Source organism: Myxocyprinus asiaticus, chromosome 5, assembly GCF_019703515.2.
Source record: "Myxocyprinus asiaticus isolate MX2 ecotype Aquarium Trade chromosome 5, UBuf_Myxa_2, whole genome shotgun sequence".
NCBI classification, from domain to species: domain Eukaryota; kingdom Metazoa; phylum Chordata; class Actinopteri; order Cypriniformes; family Catostomidae; genus Myxocyprinus; species Myxocyprinus asiaticus.
Genome location: NC_059348.1, coordinates 50,130,805 through 50,157,192, shown reverse-complemented (window position 1 = coordinate 50,157,192; position 26,388 = coordinate 50,130,805). Strand labels below are relative to the sequence as shown.

At 37.1% G+C, this 26,388-nt stretch overlaps 1 protein-coding gene across 1 annotated transcript in view; it reads right to left on the bottom strand.

The window, feature by feature from the left end:
• LOC127441556 (semaphorin-6B-like) overlaps positions 1-26,388 on the bottom strand; it is a 163,675-nt gene that overhangs the window by 73,892 nt on the left and 63,395 nt on the right. The window contains exon 2 of the mRNA XM_051699122.1: positions 1,626-1,749. Coding sequence (XP_051555082.1) covers positions 1,626-1,731 — 106 coding nt within the window. The 5' untranslated portion in view covers positions 1,732-1,749. The remainder of the gene's footprint in view (positions 1-1,625; positions 1,750-26,388) is intronic.

Sequence of the window (26,388 nt, the reverse complement as noted above, 5' to 3'; positions counted from 1 at the left end):
TACTGAGCCATGGGGAGCAGAAAAGAACTGTCAAAAGACCTGCGTAACAAGGTAATGGAACTTCATAAAGATGGAAAAGGATATAAAAAGATATCCAAAGCCTTGCAAATGCCAGTCAGTACTGTTCAAACACTTATTAAAAAGTGGAAAAAATTCAGGGATCTCTTGATACCAAGCCAAGGTCAGGTAGACCAAGAAAGATTTCAGCCACAACTGCCAGAATTGTTTGGGATACAAAGAAAACCCCACAGGTAACCTCAGGGGAAATACAGGCTGCTCTGGAAAAAGACGCTGTGGTTGTTTCAAGGAGCACAATACGATGATACTTGAACAAAAATGAGCTGCATGGTTGAGTTGCCAGAAAGAAGCCAATGCCACAAAAAAGCCCAGTTACAATATGCCCAACAACACCTTGACATGCCTCACAGCTTCAGGCACACTGTAATTTGGAGTGACAAGACTAAAATAGAGCTTTATGGTTACAACCATAAGCGCTATGTTTGGAGAGGGGTCAACAAGTCCTATAGTGAAAAGAATACCATCCCCACTGTGAAGCATGGTGGTGGCTCACTGATGTTTTGGGGGTGTGTGAGCTCTAAAGGCATGGGGAATCTTGTGAAAATTGATGGCAAGATGAATGCAGCATGTTATCAGAAAATACTGGCAGACAATTTGCGAAAAGCTGCGCATGGGACGCTCTTGGACTTTCCAGCACAACAATGACCCAAAGCACAAGGCCAAGTTGACACTCCAGTGGTTACAGCAGAAAAAGGTGAAGGTTCTGGAGTGGCCTTCACAGTCTCCTGACCTTAATATCATCGAGCCACTCTGGGGAGATCTCAAACGTGCGGTTCATGCAAGACGACCAGAGACTTTGCATGACCTGGAGGCATTTTGCCAAGACAAATGAGCAGCTATACCACCTGCAAGAATTTGCGGCTTCATAGAGAACTATTACAAAAGACTGCACGCTGTCATTGATGCTAAAGACAGCATTGATGCTGTCATTTTTTACTTTGTTGCCATGTTTTATTTTATAATTGTGCCATTCTGTTATAACCTGCAGTTGAATATGAATCCCATAAGAAATAAAATAAATGTGTTTTGCCTGCTCACTCATGTTTTCTTTAAAAATGGTACATATATTACCAATTCTCCATGGGTATGCAAACTTTTGAGCACAACTTAAAAGAACAGTCTGGAACTGCCTGCACAATAGTGGTAATGCAACATCCCCAGGCTTAAGTAAAGCAATAAGCTCTAAGGCAATGTGTTACCCAAATGTTACCATTGTTAATGGGTAATAATAGGCATAACCCAAAGAGTTGCTTGTCTTGCCTAAAATGGCTTTAAATTTGTCTCATCCAATCAGATCTTAGAGCCGGTACTATCTGTTATATAAATTACGCATAATTGACATTCTGTGTTGACTTAAACAAAGATTTTAAAATCACAATTCTTTGTTCTTAGTCTCAAAGTGTTGACAGTGGTGCTATTGAAGTGCTTGCTGACTGTGCTGTTGTGCTGTGCACGTACATAAATAAAAGGACATATATTTGACATACGTGACAATTAAAAATGAACCTGCTGATAATGCTTTAACAGGAGAAGGGGTGTGTGCTTACCCTCAGCAGGGGCGGAGATTAAAGGACCAGGTTCCTCTGGAAATGAGCAGCCAGCCAATTGGAGGACAGCATAGATCCGTAAGACGGAGGAGGTCAGGGTCGCCATGGCAGCGACACACCAGAGCTAAGAAGAGAAAAGGGGGGAAATTATGTTATATTATAAAAATGAACATGGAAGTGAACACACATAAGCTTTGTTCTAGTGATGGGCGATACCACTTATTTTCTTTTAGATCCGATACCAATAATTTCAAGTCCAATATCGCTGATACCGATATCAATACCGATACTTCTATTAAACTGATTTTATTGTGATTTCTTGGGATAAAATGGGTAATTTATAATATTATTTTTAGTCATAATTCAAGTCTTTTTTTTTTCTTTTTTTTATTTGTGAGCCTAAACAGAAAATTTTTAGAGTTTTGTTTACCTTTACAAAGATTAACCATATTTTCTCTACAGTAACTATAGTTTAACCATGGGATTTAGTTTAACCACAGTTACCACACAATTAACCATGGTTACTACGACAATATTACTGTAGTAAAACCATGATGTCAGGCAAAAGAAACCCAAACATGGTGGGTTACTATAATATTACTTTAGTAAAACCATGGTTGACTATTTTTTTAATTACTTATTAACAACAATTACACACAAACTCATTATAAGAAATGTCACCTTCAGATATGTTGTTATTTTAGTGTGAATTTACTCCAGAAGCTGTTTCTCTGATTTTACCTCTACAAGACACTTATCCCTCTTGCTTGAATGAGTCTTGTGACGGTGCAAGCGCTTGTCTGCTTGTGTATTTCAGCATTTATGCATGTTAAGATGAGCGGAAAAAGAAATAGTTGCCATCCTGCACAAGTATTTGCTAATATAGCCTAATCCTTTTTATTTCACTTTGAAGCTTATGATTATTGTTCATGTTCATGATAACCAAATAATAATATCCATATTTAAAAAATAAATCAAACAAATTTAGAATTGAAGTATCAATACTTTAGGATCGATCCGCCCATCCTACCTTGTTCCAAATGCTAGTGTGTTGCCTTGCTGTTCACTGTCTCCATAGACTGCTAACTGTTCCACCAAACGTGTTTTTGCATCAGTCTGCGATATTTGTTTTAATTGTGTCCTGCAACTGACTGGAAAATCATGAAGCCCCTTAGAGGACCAAGAGGGAATTTACTTTCTGTAATAGTTTTGTGTTCTCTCGCAATTACTCTGGGTTACTTCGCGATAAAATAACTATGAGTAACCAAAGTTGAACTATGGTATTTGTAGTAAAACCTCATTAAGCAAAAAATGTATCATGGTTTTACTACAGTAACTATAATTCAACCATGGTATTTTGTATTAAAACCATAACCACAAAATTTACTATGGTTTTAATACAGTAATCATATTTCAACCATGACATTCACAGTAAAACCATAGAAATAATACAGGAAAACGAATTGTGTGGTTACTACGATTTTACTACAATTACCATAGTTCAACTATAGTTACTGTAGTAAAACCATAGTTAACCCTTATGAACATTAACTATGGTTTTACTACAGTAACCATTAACCATTGATTTTACTACAATATTACTAGAAAAAAACATGGTTAATTAATGTATTCAAACCATGGTTTTTGCGAAAAAACAAAACATACAGTCATGGTAACTACAACATTACTATAATAAAATCATGGTTGCCTTAAAAAAAAAACAAAAAAAAAACATGGTTACTACAGCCTGCAATATTACTATAGTAAATCTAAAAAAAAAAAAAAAGAAAATTATTGCGAGGGAACGCAAAATAAATAAAAAAATAAATTCCCTCCCTGTCCTCTAAGGGGCATCATAAAAAAAGTCAATAAAGGGTGGAGGAACCCAGTAGTTTATTATGAACTATGTTCATCATCTTGGATAATTTATTTTGGCAGAGTTATAGGATTGTGCTCACAATACTGCCTAAGATTTTAGACAATTTTGGATTTTTAAGGGTTAGATACTCTAGACTGGAGTATCTAGTGGCACTCAGTCTCCAGTTGTAAAAAGCCTTTATTTTAATGGGCCAAATACATTAAAAAATGATGCGTATCGGCAGACAAACTACCTTCATCAGGGCATACAAGAAAGAAACACCAGTGTTTTACTTAAGTAGTCTCAAATGTGGCAAGAAGCCAATAAACTTCAATCATTCAATCAGTCAATAATTTAATCAGTATGAACATGCTGATGTACACTAAACGAAATCCCACCCAACCCAAACAGAATGATAAAAATTCCTAAGCTACAAAAACACTCCAAAATACATTTGGTTGACCAGGCTGATCTGAATAAATATTACCATTCAACAAAGATCCCAGAATGCTAAAATTGCATACACAATGCGTACACTGTAAAATGTTTTACAATTTACAGTATATTCATGAATACTAGTTGCATGACTTTCACAGTATATTTTACAGTAGTATTTCTACAATTTATTAAAATTAATAGACAACTGTATACTGTGACTTCACAGTGAATAGCTTCAAGAAATTACTGTAATGTAGCAATGCTGCGTTGTAGAATCACAATTATCATCTGTATTTTTTATTTTTTTATCTACAGTTTTTGTTGATTGTCACTGTCATTGAGTTTGATATGCTGAGCATTGATATCTGTGTGTGCCTGGTTAGCATTTTTTTCTAAATGTTCATGAGAGTTAAAACCAATAATATCTTAGACTGGCATTACAAACATCCCTCCGTCATTTTATATTTAAAATTATAGTATTTCTTTACTTTCAATTACATTTTACAATGTACAATGTAGCCTATACATCATGACCAGACATAAAGTCAGTCATTAAACTGAACTAAATTTCTCCATAAATCACACTATAACAAACTCTTATTTTAAAACACAGTTGCACCAGCTGGAAAAAACAATATTAGAAATAAATAAGTAAAAGTTCCCATTCAATGGAACACTAAAAACCATAATGGTGACTTCAAATGAAACACTATTGTCCCACAATGCAGTGCAATATTGTAATTGCTTTTTTTCACAGTAATTGTTATGATATGCATTGATTTTACAGTAAAATTCTGAATACAATATTTTATTGTAAGAAATTATTGTTAAACCTTGTAAAATCCTGGCAATTTTTTGCAGTGTAGACAAAGCTATTATGAAATGAAGGTATCTTAAAAGGTAACAAACATTTTTTGTCTACTGTTTGGAACAACCTTCATGTCAGGCAAACATCTATATATATATATATATATATATATATATATATATATATATATATATATATATATATATATATATATATATACACAGGTGCATCTCAATAAATTAGAATGTCGTGGAAAAGTTCATTTATTTCAGTAATTCAACTCAAATTGTGAAACTCGTGTATTAAATAAATTCAATGCACACAGACTGAAGTAGTTTAAGTCTTCGGTTCTTTTAATTGTGATGATTTTGGCTCACATTTAACAAAAACCCACCAATTCACTATCTCAAAAAATTAGAATACATCATAAAACCAATAAAAAAAAAACATTTTTAGTGAATTGTTGGCCTTCTGGAAAGTATGTTCATTTACTGTACATGTACTCAATACTTGGTAGGGGCTCCTTTTGCTTTAATTACTGCCTCAATTCGGCGTGGCATGGAGGTGATCAGTTTGTGGCACTGCTGAGGTGGTATGAAGCCCAGGTTTCTTTAACAGTGGCCTTCAGCTCATCTGCATTTTTTGGTCTCTTGTTTCTCATTCTCCTCTTGACAATACCCCATAGATTCTCTATGGGGTTCAGGTCTGGTGAGTTTGCTGGCCAGTCAAGCACACCAACACCATGGTCATTTAACAAACTTTTGGTGCTTTTGGCAGTGTGGGCAGGTGCCAAATCCTGCTGGAAAATGAAATCAGCATCTTTAAAAAGCTGGTCAGCAGAAGGAAGCATGAAGTGCTCCAAAATTTCTTGGTAAACGGGTGCAGTGACTTTGGTTTTCAAAAAACACAATGGACCAACACCAGCAGATGACATTGCACCCCAAATCATCACAGATTGTGGAAACTTAACACTGGACTTCAAGCAACTTGGGCTATGAGCTTCTCCACCCTTCCTCCAGACTCTAGGACCTTGGTTCCAAATGAAATACAAAATTTGCTCTCATCTGAAAAGAGGACTTTGGAACACTGGGCAACAGTCCAGTTCTTATTCTCCTTAGCCCAGGTAAGACGCCTCTGACGTTGTCTGTGGTTCAGGAGTGGCTTAACAAGAGGAATACAACAACTGTAGCCAAATTCCTTGACACGTCTGTGTGTGGTGGCTCTTGATGCCTTGACCCCAGCCTCAGTCCATTCCTTGTGAAGTTCACCCAAATTCTTGAATCGATTTTGCTTGACAATCATAAGGCTGCGGTTCTCTCGGTTGGTTGTGCATCTTTTTCTTCCACACTTTTTCCTTCCAGTCAATTTTCTGTTAACATGCTTGGATACAGCACTCTGTGAACAGCCAGCTTCTTTGGCAATGAATGTTTGTGGCTTACCCTCCTTGTGAAGGGTGTCAATGATTGTCTTCTGGACAACTGTCAGATCAGCAGTCTTCCCCATGATTGTGTAGCCTAGTGAACCAAACTGAGAGACCATTTTGAAGGCTCAGGAAACCTTTGCAGGTGTTTTGAGTTGATTAGCTGATTGGCATGTCACCATATTCTAATTTTTTGAGATAGTGAATTGGTGGGTTTTTGTTAAATGTGAGCCAAAATCATCACAATTAAAAGAACCAAAGACTTAAACTACTTCAGTCTGTGTGCATTGAATTTATTTAATACACGAGTTTCACAATTTGAGTTGAATTACTGAAATAAATGAACTTTTCCATGACATTCTAATTTATTGAGATGCACCTGTATATATATATATATATATATATATATATATATATGCAATATCACACGAGCAAGAGTGCGATATGGCCCTACATCAGCACTGCTGTGCTTCTGCCGCAGGTAGGTAATCACAGCAGTGCTGATTTAGGGCCATATAGCATGATTGCGAGTGTGATATTGCTAATATACAACAGTTCAATGAACAAGTAAATTGAAAAACATTAGGAAAAACTGAGTACTGTCACAAAAAACGCATTTGTGCATGGAACTACTTTCTTACGTGACGGATCAGAATCTGCCGTTGCTGGTTCAAACCAAATGATGCATCCAAGCCTCTTAAAAACATCACTTTAGAACTAGTAGTATAACAGCTTGGGCTGTCTCTAACATGTTAATGGAGAAACAAGGATGTGTGTGTGTGTGTGTGTGTGTGTGTGTGTGTGTGTGAGTGAGTGAGTGAGAGAGAGAGAGAGAGAGAGAGAGAGAGAGAGAGAGAGAGATGGAGCGTGTGCGATCACCTGTTGATGATGTCTGTTAGTCAGCTTTCTGAAGATAATGTCATTTTGGTCAAATATTTTCTCAGTGGAAAAACAGCCATCCAAGCGGGGGTATTCCTCCCTATTTCATGGTAGCCGGTGCGCAAGAGTCATTTATTACAGAAACAGCAATGTTCTCCGCCATTTTGTCCTCACCCAATATGAAAAGTCCGGTAAGAGGTAAGCGCCTTGAGTTTGTGTAATTAATCAGTCTGTTGTGTCTCTCAGCTGTGATGATCCTTAATGCTGAAGTTGTTAGTTTAAAGCCGTTTAAAGCTATTTCCTAGCTTTAGTAGTGTGGTAATAATACAAGCAATCACAGAGTGTTGTTGAATATAAACACTGAGTGACGTTCACTCACTTCACGTCACCAACTGGCTCAAATTACACACAGAAATTGTCTTTTGCCTGCACCTGCTGGCTAAAATATGTAATGGGGTTAAGATCCATAACACTCTTTTCCAATTATCTGTTGTCCAGTGTCTGTATTTCTTTGCCCACTCTAACCTTTTCTTTTTGATTTTCTGTTTCAAAAGTGTTTTTTTCTTTGCAATTCTTCCCATAAGGCCTGCACCCCTGAGTCTTCTCTTTACTGTTGTACATAAAACTGGTGTTGAGCGGGTAGAATTCAATGAAGCTGTCAGCTGAGGACATGTGAGGTGTCTATTTCTCAAACTAGTGACTCTGATGTACTTATCCGCTTGTTTAGTTGTACATCTGGCCTTCCACATCTCTTTCTGCAAAAATCTTTACATTATTCCAAACTTTTGGCTGCCAGTGTGTGTGTGTGTGTGTGTGTATATGTATATATATATATATATATATATATATATATATATATATATATATACAGTGCTGGGCGGATTACTTGTGAATTGTAAGCAGGTACTGATTACATATGACAAAAAATGCAATTAGTAACGTAATCTCGTAGATTACATTTTTGGGGTAATCTAATCCGATAATTTTTGGATTACTTTCAACCTAATTCTATTTTATTTTATGTCACATGCATTTGCGTAGGATAATCATTTTAACATAAAAGTACAAAGAAGAAGAAAATATATAACATTCTTTATTACTAACAAAAAGAGCCTCACAAAAAGAGCCCCTCATTACATTTTTAAAAAGTGCATTAAACATTACTTGAATGAAATAAACATTAAATTTAACAGCAATGACAGTGCATGGCCAAAGTCTATAATTCAAAACACTTTTAACCCTTACGCTTAATGATAGTCCATCACCTATTCCAAAGCTGAGGTGCAAGATATTATCTTTTGAACAGCAAGAATATTCTAAAAGAGCAAGAGTTCCACCGATTCACACAAGGAACTATAGTGTCAAGTTTTATGTCAAGCTTCATGCAATGGACTCCACTGCAGCTGCAGCAGAGTGATGGGCTTCATTACTACAGAGCAATAGTAATCAATTACTACCCAGAGCGCGCACTCTCTCTCTCTCTCTCTCTCTCTGTATATATATATATATATATATATATATATATATATATATATATATATATATATATATATATATATAAATCACAAGTACATTTTATACAAGTAGGCAGCATATTACAGTAGGTTTTGGAACAGGCCTAAAAATGTAACATACAAACACTCAATGAAAAGATCAAGGCAAAATTACACAGCAGCACAATCCTGTTAGACTGAGGCACAAACACACACGTACAGTGTGTATATTGTTACACAACTCTTGTGCCTTTATTTAGTTAGCAAAATTATGTTTTTAAAGGAAACTATTACACAGATGACATCACATAAGTGTAAGGCAAAACAGAAGCCCTTTGTCTTTTATTATCTGGCATTTGACATTCATTTAAGCATTTTATGAGGAACAGACGACTTACAAAAACCACAATACCTGCCTGTAAAGCAAAGCAGACTACCACAATTTTAACGGATGTTAGGAAGCCATCTGTCTACAAGTGAGTATAAGTGGAGCATAAAACTGTTTAACAAAAGCTTTCATCTCAGACAATCAGCTCTTCCTTTGGACAGAAACCAGATGAGAGTCACGAGAGCTTCTCTTTCATGGACATCCCACAATTACCGTAGAGTCCTGAGACCATACACACACACACACACACACACACACACACACACTAAAAGACACACTGCAATGTATCTTCACCAGCCATTTCACTGAGTGTATAGAGGAAGGAGTGACCAGTGGCTAAAGAGGAGGAAGAGAATGATGCTGCCATCTGTTCTTCTCTTTTTAAATTCTTTTTTCAGTATGTCCCTTTCTTTTTCGCACAGCGTGATTACTGTAATTGGATGATTTATGACAGTGGGTCAACCCTCTTTATTCCAGTATAATGCTGACACAAGCACACACGCAACGGAGTGAACCATGTTCAAACATATGTGAAGATCGCAACCTAGTCTCAAAGAATTAACGTTACTATAATTACATTTTTGCAAACTGACTGTCACGTGTGGCATTCTACATTTTGCCGCAGTTTCCTGGTGAAATTAACACTAGAGGTGCAACAACAACTGTGCGTTTCATTCACTTCCACACAAATCACAAGTACAACGGCAGATTATGACATCAGAAACACTTTTTTTTAGCTCTGTTACTCACACACTGCAATGTAATGACATTGAAACACTTTTACTCTGACTCATCCTTAGAAAACTATCAATTTTTACACTTGTATTACAGACATATCCAATCTTACTCCAATGTGATTGGCTTGCATGGTGGCTCACCCGACAGAGTGTTGGAATTTTGACTCGGAAGACTGAGGCTCGAGCCCAGGCAAGCACACAAGCTGACACGAAAGTGTCACAAAATGACGTGCTTCAAAAAATTTGCTTTTCATGTTGCATTTGCTTTTAGGACACTAATGGTTAGGTTTAAGTTTCAGTTTTAGGTTAGGGAGGTATGTTTTATTCCTCTCTAACCTAAAACCTTCATCAAACATTCACCTAAAAAAACTTGTCTGATTACAACACCATTTCACTCGCTTTTGGTGCCCCTCGCTGGACATTTCACTGAAAAACTGCAGCCAAACGTGTAACGCAAACACATCATTTCATTTTGCAAAAATGTTTCTCACCACAATTTCATGAGATCAGGCTGGAAGATACTGTTGACGAAATTATGATGAGGAAAAAAAAGCTTAATATTGCAAGATATTAACAGTGCACAATCAGAAGGAGAAACTTGTGGAGAAACATTTGTTTTTTAGAAAAAGAAACACCTAGAAAGAATTAATTAATCTAATCCAATAATCCAGTGTGTTGGATATATTCCCGTTTGAGCTGCATGAACACAAAGAGCTGAATGAACTGCTTTACAAATGGTTGTTTACCTCACTCAAATGCATCTTATTTATACATGAGATTAATGACTATATCTACAACATATATGTAATATTACAGTACATCTGCACTGACAATGAAGCGAATGAACAGGTGAACTTGAACCAAGTTAGTCATAATGCGTTACTCGCCTGTAAAAATGGGCTACATGCAATATAATATCCTAAACTGGCTAAAACATGGAAAATTAATAATACAGTAACTTTAAAAAGTGGCTAAAACTTCATTATATTCATTTAATTCTATTATTTTAGAAGTTCAGGTTTTTACAAGGACAGTTGTATTTTGTTTTAGTCAGATGATGTTTGCACCCTGGTGCAAATAATGGTATATGCTATTTACACCCCAGTGCAAATAGTGGCAGATATTATTTGCTCCTCATCCATGTTTTGCTCATTATCATCAGCTAAAATAAAATCAGTCATGACATCTCTCAGAAAGATTTAGCTTGTTCATGTAGTTACGACATATTGATAGAATATTGGTATTGGTGAACTACATCTGCTACGCTGCTGCTGCAGAGCAAGTACGGAGACTTGCTACTGCTATAAAATACACAGACATACCGAGTTAAGCATGTGGACATGCTGCATCGAGCATGTATGAACATGCTGCTGCACAAATAGACATTACAAACAATCCCCATGTAGCAGATCTAGACCTGTGGAGCTGGGATGGAGGTGGGTTCAGAGAAAATACTCTCACAGAGCGCTGCAGTAAAACCAGCTAGTCTGCAAAACTGAGAGTTTAAATGTTAGACAAAGAGAGAGATGCAGGTTCATTGGCTACCCAAAAAACATGTCAAAGGAGGACCAATCAACTTATACAATTCAAGCCGATTGGCTTAACATGTCACATGTGAGGGAGCTGATCAAGAAAACAAGCTCAAAGAACCTATGAGCTTGCACCACATTGAGTTGCATGGCTGAACTTTGGTCATTTATTTTCGTTGACTAAAATTATATGCCATTTTAGTCAGAGTAAAACTGACTAAAAGTAATGAACATGACATGACAAAATACTGACTACATTTAAAGGACATTTTCACTGATTTAGAGGTTGCATTTTCTTTCCTCTTAGATTACATTTTTACTCCACTCATGGTAAGATTTAGGGTTGGGGTTTGTGTTAGGGCGTATGGATAATGAAATATGCATTCATGTTGACTGTATTACATAATTTACAACTAAAAACAGCTTGTTTTACAACTCGCCAACAAATCTGTGTAGACTTTGTAATCAGAATTTTTGTAAAAAAATATATGGAAAATGTCAATGGCATATCTCTGAAACCTCTGTTTATATAGCTGTGCTTACAAATATCCCATTTATTTGATACCAACTACATCAGAACTCCTTCAAAGACTAAATGCTATGTACCGCACAAACTTTAGTGACTAGTTCTTCCTCCAAAGCACTCAATGTAGAATCCTAGCAGACTGATATAAACCTGTGCACCCTGACTCCCATAAATTGCGTAAAGCCAGCCAATCAGATTAGAGCTTGCCATGATTGTGTTTCATATCCATCAGGTGGTCTGTGGTCCTACCATCTGAGGTTACAGTCTGTATGACACTATAGAAAAGATCTATATTATCAGTAAAACCTAATGTTCTGCAGAACTGTTTTTATAACAGTGACAGTGAGTGTTTAGCCATCAACAGAGATCTCTCTACATTATCTCTTCCTCTGCTCTCAACAGGCCTTGAACAATGCATTTATTTGCACTTAAATGAGACGAAACAATTAATTATGTAATTAAGACATGCCTCGGGACAGGCAGCACATGAATGAGAGTTAACGAAAAACTAATTGAAAGAACTTTTAATTAATAGCAGCCTTTTGAGGGTTCAAATTCATAAGCCAGAAAGAATTCTAAAAGGCATTAGAGAAAGAATGAGATACTCTAGCACAACAGAGACATCCACACAAAACATTTATCCACTTTAAAGGGGCATATAAAGTACTACTACTATAGTGGTGCGTGCTAAAGCAAGCAGTACCATTATCATTGCTACGCATTATCATTAATAAACCCCTAATCCTGCTTTTCAAAACCTGGATTGACTGCAACTGGTTCAGAAAACAATTTGCACTGAATACAACAACACAACCATGGAGATTTCTGAATGAGACACTTTTGCAGCTTAGTTTCAATAAATAGTCTGGGTGTACTGGGAAGGAAGTTTTTAGTTCTGGAACTAAACATCTAGTGTTCTTCTAATTCAAAACAGCAAGGAAAGTCTAGTTTTCCATGATACAACCCATTTACATTCAAAAACAAACCATATTTAACAGGACAGTGTGTGTGTATGTGTGTGGGTGTTTACAGGTTGTTTAAAAGGTACACTTAAAAGGCAACAGGACTGGTGGACACACATCGCTCCCCAATGCACCTCTATTTCTCCTAAAGAAACCATTCTTTGTCCACAGCCTTCAAAAACTCTCTCTCCCCTCCCTCTCTCTCTATAATCTCCTCCATCCTGCTCCAGTCTTAACCCCAGCACCCAGAGGAAAGGTCAAATGTCAGGTAGGTTCCCTCCCATTGGGTCGTGTGCAAGAGAACGTGCCTCTAGTACAGAACACGTCTGTAATTTGGTTTAAAGAGGTCGTGACCAAGCCACAGACACATTAAGTTTTGTGATAGCTCTAAATTAAACCTAATAGGCAATGATACCACCTCAATTGTTCCTTGTTACTGGAACACACACACACAATTGCTAACTCACCTCACAAACTCTCTCACTGCCTTCCTCTCTCACACACACTCAGCGACAAGGTCTGAATAACACAGCGTCCAAATCTTTGTTGGCAGGCTCATGGTGCTAACAGTCGTTAAAATAAAAGCTTTAAACAGCAGTCAGTTACACGGTGAATGGAAATCCCTTTAAGATGCCCATCCAAAACAAATGACGTCCACAACTTTCACACTGAACAATGACAGGAATGTTGCAGAGGCAAACTCTACACATTGGGTCTTTTCCAAAACCAAGCGAGCGTCCTCCTGAGGCAGCATTTTAAGACATCATAGACTGCTTCCGATGCGAAGGCTGTTCCAAATGTTAGGTATCTTAATAATGCTGCCTTCTAAGATATCTCGTTTTGGCCAGATTCTAATGAACATCGAATGTTTCCTTCCCTGGGTAGGCGATGCCAGAATGAACCATGATGAGCTCAGTGGAAAAATAAATCCAAAATGGCAGGCGAAGCGAGAGAAATTTAGATTATAAATACACTTATAATCCATTCAATGCAGAAAAGTATTGATAAATAACATTTTAATATGATACAAAAACTACTATTTTACCCAAAATGTGTGTGCAGTGCGTATTTATGCCCATTAGAGGATTGCGTCGTTTCTCTCGCATCACCTATATTGAAATCAGTTGCGAGTCAAGTCTCATGCGCTGCACGTGAAGAACGCTATTTGAAAGATGCGTGGAGCTGCCGCCTATGTAGAGCATTCCAAATCCGTCTCTTATGAGGCATCATTTCAGGTAGGATGCTGCCATAGGAGACAGCTGCCTATGTAGGCAGGAGACAGCGAGGCAGCTCACTAGGCTTTAGAAATCCAAATTCAATTCCACAGGTGCCTCGAAATTACCCCCACCCCCCTGGTCAAAGCATCCTGAATATACCCTAACCACACAATATATAGCGTGATGATTTAAGATGGTAATATTAAGGTATTCTGATACATACATACCATGGTACTGAATGACTACCATAATTATATGCCATGGTACTCCAAAATGGCTTATCCCTCAAATTGTGCGATTTCGTTGAGGTGTTGAGGTGTGCTATTAATATTTTTAGCAATCAGACTTACGACTTTTATCTTTCAGATGGTAAAACAAATCAAAAAATCCCATTTACTTAAACTGAAAGACGGACCCGAGCTGTATCTTGGGAAAAGAATACTATAAAGACCTAGGGATAGGGTCTTTCAGACCAGTAAGCAACACATTGCAGCCTCCCAGAACACCTTAGAAACCACTCAGAACACCCTAGAAACACACTAAAAACCACTTAGAACACCGTAGCAAGTGAAAGGCAACACCCAGGAAACCACCCACAACACCCTAGAAAATGAAAAGACTGACTGTATTTTAGGGTTTAACAACAAGTTCAACAAAGTCATCTCTGATTTTGATTCAGATTCAGAATCTGAATAATCTGATTTTGATTCAGATTTGTGAATCGATTTGCAAAATTAATCGTTCAGACGCTTTTCTAATCGGCAAGAATCAAGTTGTTCAAAAGATTCAACTCAAAGGATTCATTTGAGAATCGCACATCACTATCATCAAGCTGCATGCAGTTTACATTTGCAGCTGTAAATTTTTACAGTGCGATGTCGCAAAATAAACAAAAGGGTCTAGAGCAGGGGTAGCCAACCTTGCTCCTGGAAAGTTACCTTCCTGCAGCTGATCAAGGTCTTCAGGATTACTTGAAAATTACAGGCAGGTGTGTTGGAGCTGGGTTGGAGCTGAACTTGGCAGGAAGGTAGCTCTCCAGGAGAAGGGTTGGCTACCCCTTGACTAGTGAAATGTATCAGAGCAAAAGTATTACTGTAGTGACCCTTACAAAATTCTGGCAAATTTGCCGCAAACTTGCCGCAAATTCGCCTCTGATCATTTTCAGATGCAAATGAGCTTTGCGGCAAACGAGCTTTGCGGCAAACTTGCGGCAAATTGTCCACTGTTGCCAAAGGTTTGTTGCAGGTTCACCACTACCGGTGAAGAGCTGCAAACTTCTGGGAAACATTTGCAGCAAATCACAAGCTCATTTGCATATGAAAATAATGAGTGGCAAATTTGTGGCTAGTTTGCTGCTAGTTTGCCAGAAAGGGGAAGTAAATGTTAAAGTCAACTGAAATATTTGTAATATAATTATAAATATTCAAAAACTGTCCTTAAGTACGGTAACGAAGTATTTGTACTTTGTCGTTACTATACACTTCTATAAGTGTATATATAAAGGTACATTTTTACTTCTGCATCAAATCTAAGCAGTAAGTTTGGCATTGCTGTGGCAGTTAGGTTCTACACAGAAACGCCAACGCAGAGCAAAAAATGCAAACAACAAGGTAGTTCACCGCGTAAAACCTCGTTTGACCTTTAACCAAAAAGACTTGTAGAGAACTGTTTGAAACTGTTCAATAAAATTAGTGGTAAGTTGGAATAATAGGTTGGTATTACTCAAGATCACTTGATTAATCCAGTGTAAACTCAAAAATTTAGACAGTTTTATAATTTTGACTCACAGACTCACCGAAGCTAAAACTAAATAAACACTTGACAAACGCCAGGGACCGATACGTTTGCTTTTATAAATACCCTCTTGATAATTACAATGACCCCTTTCTAACCATTTGCTTAGAGCACCAAAGTCTGAAATGTTCAAAAACATGTCTTGCGGGTCAAACAGTTAAAGATTAACATTTGTCAGACAAATAAAACAAACCACGGCGACTCGTGCACCGACACCCCGCTGTCCACAAACAATCTGGAGTGTCGGATGGCATTCAAACACCAATCCGGAGACCTCAATATTTTCCTATCAGCTCCCTTGAGACTTCTTCTCGGGCCTCCATAAATACACACAGGATGTCGTATCTCAGTCGGGTGTATGCTATCTCTCGCAGACTCTGCGCTGGTGACCTCTTTACATGGTCTGTGGAAGGTGAGATTTAACGCTGTAGAAACAAATACAGCTCTGTATTTGATAAAGCAGGAGACGAAAGAGAAGGAGATGTAGGCCCCTTTTCTTGTTTTTTTTAATGAAAGAATAATGGATGGAACAAGATGGCCTGGTGAGATATCACAGATGAGGAAGAAAATGAGTTACAAGGACAAGATGTCAATAAGTATAGGGGACCAATCAGATCAGACTACACAGTGATTCTGCTGTACCTATCCCCCAATACATACTTTCTCTTTATACAGGAATTTTGAAAAATGGATACCATTGCCAAAAGTACATTTATATATGCTGCCATATCTCATTGTTTCTCATTGTTACTGTAAGTTTCATACTATAAAAGAGGCAACCCTCTATGGACACATTGGAGAATTAATCGCCATTGGCTAGTACATTTTAGTTTTTACTCGCCAGACTTTTGACGAGATGTAAGCGTAATTTAACTGAAAACTAAAAAAGATATCAAGAAAACTGAGAAGGGGGCATATATATATATATATATATATATATATATATATATATATATATATATATATATGATTTCTCGCAATATAGTATGCAAGATTGTACATTTTATTTTCATATTTCGCTTTTGATCCTTTTATTCACATTTTAGCTTGTGTGCAAATGTACAAATTTCACATTATATCAATTTATACGTCATGAATTTGCATTTTTAATAAAGATACAAGCTGTTGTCACTGCTTAAAATTTCATTCAAACTGAAAGGTTAGAAAAAAGGTTGGAACCTAATAAAAATAGAATTGATAATTAAATTATGAAAACAATAATTTAAGTGCTACTATATCAAAACTACTATGCAAAATTTAAAAAAAAAAGATTTGCTATTATTTGCTAAATTCTTTCATATTTACAGTGTTTTTGAAGTTAAAATATTTCATAATGTATGATTGTACTTTTAAATATTAATGTATTTACACATTTATTACACTTACTACATTACTACATTTTGTTGAATGTTTTTATATGCACCTGAGCAATTTACATTGATATGTATAACAAGCACTAAATTGGTACTGTCTCTTTAAGAGAATGGCTGCTCAGCGAGCAAGTGTTGAATGAGCGCAGCGCACATTAACGAGAGAGAAGTTGCACGGATATTGTAAAGCCCTGCCCACAAATTTCATCATTTCAAAATACTACTCCACACACCAATAATGCTCTGATTGGCAGTGATGTTCGCATGATGCGACAACTGCACTTTCAATGTGAACAGAGAAATGAGATTTGTTGCTGGAATGTAAAACCTTTAGATTTATTTACTCAATAAATTAAATACTTTTTCCAATATGAATCATCAGCGTTCAGACTGTTTAACTGCAGACATGACTAGCCATCTGTGATAAGCACATTAGAATTCTTTCTTACACAGGTCTGTCACTGTCTGAACTCCCTCAAATTAGAGGCACATTCAGTGAGTCACACCGAATGATACATCGATAAACAAACTGGGATGATTATAGCGGGGGGAGGTATTGGAGCTTGTGAGAGAACAGAAAACGTGGAATTGCTATACTGTACATTTGCAGAGAACACTAACAAAAAAAGTATTTTAGTGTTGCACTAAAAACCATGGTAATACAATGGTACATTTTTGATACTTTTTTGTTAGTGTTATGCCATAAGGCACTCTTAACACTCAGAAGGTGCATCCCAAACTGCACACTGCTGCACTATTCTATGTCATTTTGTAGTGTAAGTAGTGCAAGTAGTATGTTTACACTGAAAATGCATCATGAGTACCCGAATCAATCAAACCATCAAACCGGAATGTGGAATGTTGGACACTTCATGCACTCAGCGCTCACGGCCTGCTGTTCGTAGCAGAAGGGGCGGAGTTACCTGGCTGCGTTGCTGGTCTGACAAAACAATTGTAAATAAAGGAGAATGTCGCAGCTAGCGAAACTTCAGCGAAGACAGCACCTTACATATGTGAGTTGAATGCTTTACCATCACCCCTCAGTGTGTTAAACTGAGGTTGGCTTACACGCTAAAGCTAGCGGCAACACTTATGGCAAACGTACACTTTTGAAATGTCACTTCCATCAGCTGTTAAATGGTGAATGCTTCTGTGTACCCTTACAAAAAATTTAGAGTTCTGGCAAACTAGCCGCAAACTTGCCATTCATTATTTTCACATCCAAATGAGCTTGTGATTCGCTGCAATTGTTTGCCATACGTTTGCAACTCTTCACCGGTAGTGGTGAACCTGCTGCAAACCTTTGGCAAAAATTGACAATTTGCCACAAACTGGCCACAAAGCTCATTTGCATGTGAAAATAATCAGTGTTTTTGTGAATTTGCGGCAAGTTTGAGGCAAATTTTCCATGATCTTTCAGTTTTGGTAAGGGTAGTAAATAACGTTAAAGGTGCACTCAGTAATTTTTACCCCATTATAAAAAGAAATTATTTATAATTTTAAAACCTATGTATAAAATCATGACCACTCACATGAGATGAGGATCAGTAACCTTATAAAAGCTGTTTTATTCTACATGGGGCAGGGGCGCCCTCATGGGGTCTGCCATTTTACAATCACATGACCAGCTGAATACTGAATACTGAATTCTTTAACCACTGGAGTCATATGGATTAATTTTGTGCTCCCTTTATGTGGATTTTGGAGCTTCAAAATTTTGGCACCCATTCACTTGTATTGTATGGACCTACAGAGCTGAACTATTCTTCTAACAATCTTCATTTGAGTTCTGCAGAAGAAAAAAAAAAAGTCATACACATCTGGGATGCCATGAGGGTGTGTAAACCATGAGAGAATCTTCATTTTTGGGTGAACTATCCTTTTAATCTCAGTAACCGTCTTATAACTGGACACTTTCACTCTTGGATTAAATTAATCATGGCTGAATGTATGAATGTATGCATTTTCTTTTAACTATTTTATAAATATATATTTGAAGTCAAAGAATAATCTCTAATATTCTGAGTGGTCCTGGGTCTAATTTGGGCCCTTCCCACCCTTTGGCTACACCACCCAAGTCTCCCATGCTACTGACGCAACGCACTTCTGGTCAGCCACAGGTGAAGGTAAACACAACTTGCACTTATTAGTGAGTTGGCATAATGTGACTGACTTTAAATTTTATCGAATTAAAAATGCAATATATCCATTTTCTGGACGCTACTCAAATTCAATGTGATGAGGTCTGATGAGGTCATGTAGCAACAATGTAGCACATTACAGTTTGAAATATCATTGCATAATGCCTTACTATTTTTAGACAATAGTTGGCAGTATAAATTGTATACTGTGCAATATACCGTAAGTATTAACCTAGTATTTCATTTAATGGTCATACACAAACTAAACATTTTCTGATCTATCAGTCTAAAAGAAGATCTCAGTAGACAGCCACTTTCTCACACATTTGTTATGATACATAACTCACAGTTATAGTCTGCATTCGGTTATGCATGCTCCTCTGTATTCAATAGGACAGTCCCGAGTCTCTATACAGGGTTTAATGTGGCACAGATATGATATATGAAGTCATATTACAGTACAGCTCACAACCTAGATTGCAGTGTCTGTTATATAAGCTTCTTTAATATACTTTATGCAGTATTGGACTCTCAAAGCACATTGTAATAACAAGCCTGTCATTTTATGTTGCGGATATGTGCAGGCAATACAATAAAGCAGAGAATATTTACAGCATAGTGACTTCCATAACCAGCAGCTAAGATACTAAGCAGCAGCTAAGCAAACGTCCTGATAAGCATATTACGCATATTAACCATGACTGCAAATGCGACATGGGCCGACATGTGCCGGGTAAACAAAATCATTCAGTCGGCCTGCATTTGCTTGTGGTGCACCCTACAGTTTTTGGATATTTTTGAATGGCATTCTATCATACTATTTCAGAATCAGAATCAGAATGAGCTTTATTGCCAAGTATGCTTACACATACAAGGAATTTGTCTTGGTGACAGAAGCTTCCAGTGCACAAACAATACACCAACAAGACAGAGATAGTAATAAAAAAATAGAATAAAAATAAAAAGTGAATAGAAAATATAAGTATATATATATATATATATATATATATATATACAGATGCAAGTTAATGTATGGCAGAAGAGGTTGGATATGTTGGATAAATATAAATAGACTAAGCTGTGTATTGCACATAATTATTGCTCAATGGGGCAGTTTTAGCTGTTCATGAGATGGATAGCCTGAGGGAAAAAAACTGTTCCTGTGCCTGACAGTTCTGGTGCTCAGTGCTCTTTAGCGCCATCCAGAAGGCAACAGTTCAAAAAGGAAGTGGGCTGGGTGAGTGGGGTCCAGAGTGATTTTTCCAGCCCTTTTCCTGACTCTGGAATTCTACAGTTCTTGAAGGGAGGGCAGGGGGCAACCAATAATCCTCTTAGCAGTCCGAACTGTCCTTTGTAGTCTTCTGATATCTGATTTCGTAGCTGCACCAAACCAGACAGTTACTGAAGTGCAGAGGACAGACTCAATGACTGCTGAGTAGAACTGTATTAGCAGCGCCTGTGGCAGGTTGAACTTCCTCAGCTGGCGAAGGAAGTACAACCTCTGCTGGGCCTTTTTCAAGTCAGTGTGGGTGTCCCGCTTCAGGTCCTGTGAGATGGTAGTGCCCAGGAACCTGAATGACTCCACTGCTGCCACAGTGCTGTTTAGAATGGTGAGTGGGGTCATGTCGGGGTGTTCCTCCTAAAGTCCACTATCATCTCCACTGTTTTGAGCGTGTTCAGCTCCAGGTTGTTTTGACTGCATGCTGTTTATAACACTGTGCAAAGTATGCACATTTTGAATGCATGGAATGCCTGGATGATGTACAGTACTATATTGGCCAGTATACAGTACTGTATACAACTAAAGTACACGGTGGGGAATACTGTATGCCTGACTGTAATGAATAACATATATACTGCATATTGCTTTACATATTGCATCCTGTGATTTAAAACATATATTGTCCACCCTCAAAATGCACTTTAATTAGACCCCAGACTCTCTCTTTACGTGGCCTTCTAAAACATATTGATTCAGCATCCTAAATAGAGTGTTTATTGACTAATCTGTGAAGGTTAGCATTAGCATTAGCACTAGTCAAGGGCCCCTAGTGATTCGTAGCAGACCACGCTTAACCTAAACAGAACTGCAAGGCTTTAATCCCTGCAGCGCATAGCCTTTGATCTAGACTAAATCACTGCACACCCACCAATAAAACTAAGCACAATATCACTAATGGATAGAGGAAAAGAGATGGGGATTGGGCCAGGAAATACAAATTTGCAACTGCTTTTATGACACTTGTAAGGGTTTAGCAATTTCCTAAGAGACGTGTAAAGCTAGAACATTTTTTGTGTATGGTGTGGGGTGGGATGTTCTTGTCATTTTTGTAGTACCGTTGTTTAGGGGGAAATTTACTAAGAATTAATTGCTCCCGCTGATACACTACAACAATTACTTTCTTACTCATTAAGAATTTTTGGCTTGTTTTCCAGTCAAAATAACCTATCTAACCCTTACCTAAACAAGGCACATTTACTTCATTAGCAAAATGACAAGATATTAAGTCCTGTATTCCGAAAAACTATTTGCCAAAGGGATGAGAAAAATAAACTTAATGGGAATAAACTTAAGAGAAAACTCATTTATTTTCTTTACCCCATTGGCAAATATGTTTTCTTGTAATGAAGCATGAACTATCACAAAATGTTGTGAGACTTTTGTCACTTTGCTTCTCAAGTTAATGTAACTAATGAAAATATTTGTTTAGAGTGTAGCGTGCTTTATTTGCTCATGCTATCTGCATTGTTTTAGTGTCCAACTCACTAAAGGAATTATGCAAATCAGTAAATGACACAACAATGCCCAACAACTTAGTTCTGAACGCATTTTGCATGGCCCAATTCCCGATTTTGCGGGTTGGTTTTGAGTGCTAGTGTAACGGTAGCCAGCTGGTAAGGTAGCTGTGCAGTGTGTAAACCTCACTCTCTTCGCCTCAAGAGGTGACTAGCGACTGACATTAGAGGCTGTAGCCTATAGCCTTCTTGTTAGCATGCCCGCCTCCCATGCCAGAGACCCCAGTTCGAATCTCATTTGAAGCGGGTCGAATAGGATCAGTTACACTAGATTGTGGAGGATATAGCAGACTACCATGACTGATTCCCTGTAGGGCTGTCAACTGGACTGAGAAACTAGATTAAAATGTTTCACTTAAAGGGATAAAAAATAAAAATTCTCTCATTATTTACTCACCCTCATAATATCCCAGGTGTGTATGACTTTCTTTCTTCACCAGAACACATTTGAAGAAAAATACAAAAATTTCTCAGCTCAGTAAGTCCTTAAAATGCAAGTGAATGGAGATTTCTCTTTTGAAGCTCCAAAAATGAAAGACAGTCAGCATAAACGTCAATCATACGACACCAGCTGTTAAATTAATGTCTTCTAAAGCGACACGATTGCTTTTGATGTGAAAAAGATAAATATTTTTCTTTTAACTCTAAATTATGCTTCCATTCTGCAGCAGTATGCACGTGTGACGTAATCACGTTGGCACGTGAAGCACACGAGATCTGCGGCACGTGCGACACACATGAAAGAGCAGAGATGTTTACAAGTGAAAAGGAGGAACGCTGTACAGTAGCTTGGTTGGTTTTGGTTTAGATCTGCATTTATCTGTTTCTTTACTCACAATGGTGCATTTGTGTGCTCATCCTGGATGTCTCAACTGAGTGGAGAACGTGAGATTACGTCGGTATCATGTCAATGCGAAAACGTTGAATACGAGAAACCGCTTGGACACCCTCTCGTGAACGTTACCCTCACGTTGGATTATAGTTAAAAAAGTACTTAAATATTGATCTTTTTTCGCACCAAAAATCGCTATCGCTTTAGAAGACATTAATTTAACTGCTGGAGTCAAATTGATGATGTTCAAGCTGAATGTCTGTGAATTTTTGGTGCTTAAAAAGCTTGCATTTTAAGGACCTACTGAGCTGAGATATTTTTCTATATTTCTTCAAATATGTTCTAGTGAAGAAAGAAAGTCATACACACCTGTGATATCATGAGTGTGAGTATATAATGAGAGAATTTTCATTTTTGGGTGAACTATCCCTTTAAATATCACAAAACAAAATGATCTGCATTCCTTTTTCTCAATTTCGATTGAGATATACATTTTATTTTATATCTCATAGAACAGGAGAACACAGATTTCACTTATATATCACAAAAAAAATTTGATATGCTTTATATCCAAGTAATATTATATTCAAATTACTTTTTAATTTTTCAAGACACTGTTTCAGTTAGGGGCAAAAAGCTGCAAGATATGCAATTACCAGATTTTTTTAAGTCCACAAGAGAGCACAACGAATAAATATAAACCAAACAGCACCATGTTTTATTGTTTCTTGCAAAGAACATATTTGGCTGTTATCCCTTATGAAGTGTATTACATTTTAAACTGAAGAGCCATCGCCAGTGCTAGCACACATCTAAATTCCAAGTGCACTTTTTTAAAATTTGAAAATGCATTTTTATATTAAATTGGGCGAATATTCAAATTGTAATTTGATACCTTACTTCACCCCTGCGATCCAGGCACCTGAATATTTTCTCTAAAACACTGAAAGCGTGTTCCACTGCATCGCACGTCTGAATATCTGCCCGGTTATAACCCTCTTCTCCATTGTTATGATCAACAGAAAATCAACACAATAATTTCTGTTTACCTCCTGCTTTCTGTGGACAGTAATAGCACAGCGTTAATTGTGCCATGCCAGTTGTGCTGAGTTTTGTGAATAAAGCACAATTTATGATAATAAGCTAATTTGCATAGAAAGGAGGAGTGTTTGCACTGAAAAGAATGACAACGACTTAAATATTTCAATTTGAATACTCACGGTGCAGCAATATTTATTTTAGTGCATTTAACACCTGGTTGAATAGGATTCTGGGTGGTTAGTGATTTAGATGCAGGTACATGTAGTACTTTCACCACTCCAGGTTTCTTGTTTCCTAACGTCATAAAGTTTGACCTGTGTTATTATAAATTCAGTGATGCAGTTGAACGAAGCACCGTGTCAACACTGCATGTCACTGCAATGTGAGGGCAGTGCATGAGCTTATAGCCCACTTCACACAAGGTCTTGGGGGACAGACAGTAAGGAAATGAATCATGGACGTTTTTATAGAGTCAGCTGCTTTCTGAGGGTAGAGGAGGTACATGCTGATGAATAAGGTAGAGAGTGAAGAAACAGGATATCAGTGCTACAGATTTAGATGACAACTGCACTGCTTACATTGATCTGATAAGGAAACTGATGCCACTGCACCTTATGTAAAAATGTAAACATAGCTGCCTATTTTAAGTTTGATCAGTTTCAACATTCTAAAGTATTACTCAAACAATGTGTACACTGTGTAAATGTATACAGCGTTATACTGTATTTCGGGAGAACAAAAAAGCTTATCAGTTATGGAACATTATCAACAGTGCAGCATGTTACAGAAAACATAACTGTGTCAGACTATTTTGCATTTAGTTGAGGATCTTGAAAATAAAAGGTATCTATTAGTTACTGGTTACAAAAATGTCATAGTTTCCACCAAAATTATATTTATTTAATATGTAATTTTCTTCAAACAGTACAAAAAGCTTTCAGTCATTTTTAGATTATAATGCTGGCTAGAAGTATTGTAGCAACTGTAACTGTGGTAACTATGGTATTTTGGTGTAAACTATGGTTACATTTTTGCTCAGAGAAATATAAAACTATAACAAAAATGTACCAATAATACCATGGCATTACCATTATTTATGGAACATGCATTATGATATTTACCATGGTTACTCTTTAAGGTACATCGGAATACAGTGTAAATATCATGGTACATGAATATGGTTACCATGAAGTACCATTGTCACTGCTGCTTTTTTGTACAGGAAAGGGTTTATATTTCTCAAATCAATGACCTTGACTGTTTATGCCATTACTTTAAAACAAAAATGCAAAATGAAAACCAGATATCATTTTAGGAGGCATTCATGCAATAATTCTCAAGCTTCTAAGAACTTTCCGTACCGACCCCACCAAGACTGTTATAACTGCAGAGAAAAAGGGTTATACTGGGTTAAAAACTCCATTTCCTACAACAGCTGGAAGATCTGCTAGAGTGTGCATTCAGTAATGTGCTCCGCTGTGGAGATGAGAATAATAAACCTGTTTATGAGTTTGTTTTATGAGAGGGATGTTTAATAAGGGGTGACGGAGGGGACCTGGGGACAGAGACTGTCACTGTTAGCCGCTGTTACTAAATAACGTTTATTAATACTTTACATCACAACAAAACAGCAAACTTCATATGAGGCATTTAGCAGTGTAAATACAGCTGTCTAGTCGCTTGAAATTGGCGCATGTCAAAAAACAGATTTATTCATGCAAGATTTTTAAAGATAGACAGACAGACAGATAGATAAGATAGAACAACTGAATCGACAAAAGACAGAACAACATAATGATAGACAGAACTATAGCATTTTAGATAGAATGATATATAGAACGATAGAAAGAACAATAGAATAGATAAAAAGGTAAATAGAATGATAGAAACAATGATAGAATGATACAGATAGAACAGATAGAGACAGATAGAACAATACAACAATTGATACTGTAGAACCATAGACAGAACGAGAGAAAGGGACTGAGCTACAAGCTTTTCAATTACTTTTAAAAAAAATATATATAAATATTAAAAACATTTCACAATATTATATTAATAAGATTTGGGAGGGGGGATGTGCTTAATTGTCAAAATATATATAATGGACTTTGCTTTATGCAAAATAAAGTTTCTTATTTTTACCCTTTGTTTTTGGGATAAAACACGACCTTGACAGTTTTCGTGAGATTCACCCAATTACTCACACTCACACACACACGTGTATATACTGTATTTTTCCATTTCCTATTTGTGTGTCATCAGAAAATGTCATTGCGAGTGTGATTTTTAAATAATGAGACAGGTTCAGATCTGTGACTTCATTTAATAATTAATGAGTGGAAGCTAATTACCAGAGTGCACGCTGAGTGCGAGAGGAAGAGATGAATGGAGTCAGAGACGAGACTCATTACTCGTTCTCTAGATAAGCGCTGTATGCCGTTAGACGGTGGGAGAGACTTCAGATGAACACTGCTTAAGTAAACATTCAACTCTGTGTGCAACTCAGATCACAAGCTGTCCAAGAGATGAAG